Genomic DNA, 5,199 nt, shown 5'->3' with positions numbered 1-5,199 from the left:
TCTCTAGTTAATTATTCCAAGAATAATTATTAATTATCCAGGCTGCTCTAAAGCAGAACCATTTGCTGAGCTGCACGGGACCCAAGCAAACCCCACCAGGACCCCCAAATCCAGGTCACCCCTTGAGCCCCGGGGGGAAGGACGGGGTCAGAGCTGCCCCCAGCACTAAGCTGCATCCCACACCGTTGGGAATCCCAACCGTCAGCAAACACGGAGGAGAGGAGGGCACGGGAGGAGCTGAACCACCGAGCAGGAACAAGCACTGATTTTTTCTTTATTTTTGTCAAAATGATGAATTGCCCTTGGCAAGCCAGGTGCTATTTTAAAGTCACCTGACTGCACCAGCAATTTCTCCCCTAATTTCCTCTTCTGCGCAGCCCAGCCAATTCTGTGGACTCTTCCATTGTCTCCTGCTTCCCGCTGGCAAAGACAAATGACAGCACTGAGGAGAGTTCCCTACCAGGCGTATTTGTAGGGCCCTGCTAATTAGCAAACAGCAATCGGGTGCAATGGAGAGTGCTGCTCCCCTCCTTGCTTTGCTTCCCATGGAGTGATGCCCACAGCCCAGGGAGCATTTTGGGACAGCACAGGACCAGATTGGTCTCCATTCCAGAGGTCTTCATAAACTTGGTGAGAGCATCTCAACTAGTGTGAGCATCCCAACCAGTGCGGGCATCCCAACTTGGTGTGGGCATCTCAACACAAGCACCGCCTGCATTCACAGATCCCAGTTAAAAGTCAAAGCACGACACCCTTCCCTTAGTTTTGTCCCATGCAAAACTCCCAGTTCCTACACCCCATAGGTAACCCCATATGCACACCCACCAGCATCCCTGAACTGCTCTCAGGATGCCACCAAGTGTCACCTGTGTGATGAATGCCCCACATGGGAGCAGGGCCAGGAACTCGATATGACATGCGTAAAGTGAGTCCTTATGATATATGATTTATAAGCAGATCTGCCTTGAAAAATAGTGCGAGAAGCAGGAAGGTCGTCTGAGCTAAGAGAGATGTTTTAGCTGGAGATGAGAGGAATAAGGCTGTGAGAGGGGGAGAAAGGAACAAAGATGAGACACAGAGGGCTTTGCAGCCCCAGAATGGGGTTGGGGCCAGAATTTGACTGCAGGAGCCCACCAACCCTGCCATGCAATGGGTTCCTTCCAACTGAGGATGGAGGCAGCTCATGACACTGATGCCAGCAGAATAGAAAGGAAAAAAGGATTTGAAGGGGATGGAGGAAGTGTGGCCCTCCTTCCTGCTCCAAGTCAGCTCCTGCTCAGCGCTGGGATTCACGGAGCACCCATGGGCTCTGTGCAAAGCGCCGACTTATTGCCTAATCCTCCCGAGCAGCTGCCCTGCCCCAGACCTGCAGGGACCTGGCTGCATGCTAATGGAGCAGCTGCTTGGGAGTGCAGCGTTTCTGGGGAGCTCATTAATAAAGCACAAGCATGAAAATTTCATGAGGCAAAAAGGGAAGAAGGGACGCGGAGCGCTGGGAGACGCGGTGCCACCAGCCGACCCCTGGGCATAGGATGGGGATGGGGGGAGGAGGAGGAGGGTGAGGAAGGCAGCGGTGCTCTGTGATGCCCATTGCTTTTGTGGGACGACCCCAAAGCTTCCAAGCAAAGGGCTGATCCCGACTGGGAGCTGCGTGAAGCAGAGCTGTGCAAACCCTGGCACCGATCTGCGCTCCCCACGCGGCCCTGGGCAATGCTTGATCCTGCTGCTCCAATTCCCCCTCATGCCAGCAACCAGAGCTGAGGTTTTTCCCTCCTTCCCCACTCCTGCTTTGCATGCAGGCTGCCGCTTCCGCAGGGCGCTTTGCGAGCATCCTCACCTGCTGCTCTGCCTAGCGGGACCCCCAGCCTCCCACTCCCCCCCCTTATGCCCACACAGAGCATCGCTCCCTGCTTCCCCAGCCCCTTCCTTCCAGCAGGGTAATGTAATCCCCTGCTATCCCCATAGGCAATTAGCAGCGTGCCGGCTCAGCCTTGTTATCCAGAAACAACAAGAGAGCTCATTTGCTTCGAGCACACGGGCTGCGGGTCAGGGCTTCTGGCTGCCCTCACCCCCAGTCCTGCTTAAATCCTGCATGGGAAGGGGATGGAGAAGGGCTGGGATGGAAGCAGCAAGCCCACCCCCATGGCCATGGTGGAACATCCCATTCCCCTTCCCCAAAAGGCAGAGAGGTTTTTCCTTCTGCTCTCGCTTTGCTTTTATGAATAAATCAGCCCGTGAGCGTTTAATCCCCCGCTCCAGACACTCTGCTTCTCATACTTTCCAGCAGCTAAAATATTTCCTTGATGGTAATGTAATCCAAAAAGGCGTGTGGGAGACGGGAGGAGGTGGCATCGCCTCCTGATCCAGTGCTGAGCACCCAAACCCTTCAGGTGATGGCAAAAAGGGTCCTCCAAGGCGTGGAGGGATCCCAGGGGGTACGCAGGATCCCCAAAGCCCCCATCTGGCTCTGAAGAAAAGGGTTCAGAGGAGAAGGAGAAGCCACGGAGCTGCTGACCTAAATTTGAAAGAGGGTTGTCATGGAAATAGATGGCAAAAAGGAAATTCCTAATGGACCCGTGTGGGGTTTGGGCTCCCAAGAGCTCCGAGGGGCTCTGAGCAGCATCTCTGGGGCTGAGACAGCAAGCATCGCCCCTCAGCACCAGCTCTGCCAGCAGAGAGATGCCCAGAGCATGAGGGAAATGCAAATGGGGGAGTGGGGAGGGCTGGAGATGCCATGGACCCAAGCACAGCTGCGGGTCTCATTGCCACAGAGCTCAGCTGCAAGATATATTCATGGGTGAGAGAGGATAAAGCAGGGGCAGCACGCTGGATGGATTACCTGAGAAAATTGAAGCGAGTCTGAATATATCAGAGAGACGAGAGGTGATCGGCTCGTAGGGGGAAGCTTCGTAAAACTCTTCTCCTGGAGTGGGGCGGGGAGGAAGAGAAAAGGGAGAGAAAGCCAATGAAACACCCCGAAAGGCAAATGAAACACCCCAAAAGGCAAATGAAAGAGAAGGAGCGCGGCCACTCTGAGCATCTCCCTCCTGCAGTCTGGGAAGGGCAAAGCAAAAAGGGGCTTGGGGGCTCTGCAGAGGTGGGGAGGCCCTCGTGGGGCTGCTCAGGTCAGCTTGGTGCTGGCAGCTGCCTGGTGTCCGGGTTTGGGTTTGGCAGAGGCTCAGTCCATCCCCTCCGTTCAGAATGAAAGGTCAGTGCTCCAGCTGCAGGATGGAGGCTTGGGGCCTGCACTCAGTGCTGGATTATTAATTACTCTCCATTTTTTGTATGGTAAATGGGGAAAAAAAAAAAAAAAAAGAAGCATAAAAAAAGCATTTCCTTACTCAAAGCAAAGCACTGCCATGAAATGCTTTCCACCCTGCTCTTGGTGCAGCCCCACGAGGTGATGTCAGGAGAGCCGCCCGCAGCTCCTGCCAGAGGAAACGCTCTCCTCCAACCCCACCGGCCACAAGGTTTAAAGAATAATAACATATACAAATACGTATACAAAAAAGAAATCAATGGCCAGGCTGGGAAAGCCCGGCCTGAGGCTGACCTGCAGCCCAGAGCATTGATTTCCATGGGGCCTTTGGGCAGAGTCCTGCACCCTGTGGTGATGCTGGGCGCTGCTATGGGGCAGGGGATGCTTCTGCTGTCACTGCTGGTGGGAAAGGAGTGTGCTCTGAGCTCCGTGTCCTCCCATTCTGCTGGGTTTCCCAATGCCCCGATGACAAATTGCACCTTTATTAAAGTGCATTTAGGAAACGCTGTAACCTCTCGCTATATTGCTTTGCCGATGCAATAAATAATTAAATACCAGCTGAACCCTGCTGCTCGCTAGGAAAATTAGCCAGCATTAGAAGGGCAGTGGACTTTTCTTGAGCTCACCGAGATGCAATTAACCTCCAAGAGTGGAAGCAGCACTCCTTAATGGCAGCGGCTGCCCAAGGGCTGGGATGCAGCACAGTTCTGAGAGGCACGAGGCTGGGCTCTGCCTTGGGCTCCATGCAGTGCTACACCCCCTGCTCTGTGCACACAGCCCCCCACTCTCCTCCAGAAATGAGACATCTCCCATTTCCCCATCGCCATCGGACCCCTCCGTTCCCTCTGACTCTCCTGACGGAAGGCTGCTAACGAGGGGCAGGGAGCAATTAGCAGCGGTTCCTGCTCTGGGCCAGTTTTGGGATTGCCCATCCAGCTCAGAGGGATGCTCTGCCCTCCACCAGGACGGGCTGCTCCTGTGCCAGAGTGCGTTCTGCCCCCCAAAATCTGAAGGAGGCGGCTCAGAACCACCCAGCACCCAATGGCAGGGCAAAGCACGGTGACCACGGAGGGGTGAGGGCTGAGCCCCACTGCTTCCAGGCAGCAGGTAACGCTGCCTTCTGTGAACAAACCAGCACTGCTCTGGCAAAATCCAATTTCAATTACCTGCGCTGCTCCGGTCTCTGATTTATGCCTCCACTGGGCTGCAATATCCCTCTGCTTCCACCCCTTCTGAGTGAGGTTAGAGGGGCATGGGGGCACCCATGTGGATCAACTTCTTCCCCCAGGGGGGGCCCACGGACCCCGCAGTGCTGCAAGGACCTCAGTCTCAGCACTGGGCTCACTGGGAAGGGTGAGCAGCAGCGGAAGGGGAAATGATCTCAGGAAACCCTCACCTGCCCTTTACCTCTGCAGAACTCAGGGTGCTTTAAAATGGAAACAGCAGACACAGGGATTGCCCAAATCCACGGGGAAAAGCCCCATTTCCTCCAGCATTTATGGCAAGAGGGATCTGGAGCAGCTGCCCTCATTCCAGGCAGCAGAGAAGGATCCCCAGCCTCTTGCAGGCTGGAATGAGGGAAGAGCATCCTCACATCCTCCCCCATCAGCATCCTCCAAGCGCTCTCCCCATGCAACCCCATGCAAATTCAAACCCAACATCCCATACCTTCGGCCAGCCCGAGGTGTATACTCCAGTAGATCTGAAGGCACTGAAGCTCCTTTTTCATGCCCCTCTTGCAATGGCAGTCGTACAGCGGGCTCTCCTGCAGCACCTCCAAGGCCGCCTGGCACTCCTTGTTGGCCAGCATGGTGTTGCGGTCTCGTCCCGCCAGGCACTGCCGCAGGGTGCGGTACCTGGAGCTGCAGCTGCCCTCGGATGCACACAGCTCACTGGCACGCACGCAGTCCACCGGCACCCGCCAGCCCTGCGGGTCCTGC

At 55.4% G+C, this 5,199-nt stretch overlaps 1 protein-coding gene across 1 annotated transcript in view; it reads right to left on the bottom strand.

The window, feature by feature from the left end:
* GFRA2 (GDNF family receptor alpha 2) overlaps positions 1-5,199 on the bottom strand; it is an 18,554-nt gene that overhangs the window by 9,356 nt on the left and 3,999 nt on the right. Inside the window, exons 3-4 of the mRNA XM_010723098.2 lie at positions 4,928-5,199; positions 2,840-2,923 (exon numbers count right to left, since the gene is read on the bottom strand). The exon at positions 4,928-5,199 is cut by the window's right edge and continues 15 nt beyond it. Coding sequence (XP_010721400.1) covers positions 2,840-2,923; positions 4,928-5,199 — 356 coding nt within the window. The remainder of the gene's footprint in view (positions 1-2,839; positions 2,924-4,927) is intronic.

This window comes from Meleagris gallopavo, chromosome 24, assembly GCF_000146605.3.
Source record: "Meleagris gallopavo isolate NT-WF06-2002-E0010 breed Aviagen turkey brand Nicholas breeding stock chromosome 24, Turkey_5.1, whole genome shotgun sequence".
Classification (NCBI taxonomy): Eukaryota; Metazoa; Chordata; class Aves; order Galliformes; family Phasianidae; genus Meleagris; species Meleagris gallopavo.
The sequence above is the reverse complement of the archived record's forward strand: the minus strand, read 5'-3'. Positions and strand labels throughout refer to the sequence as shown.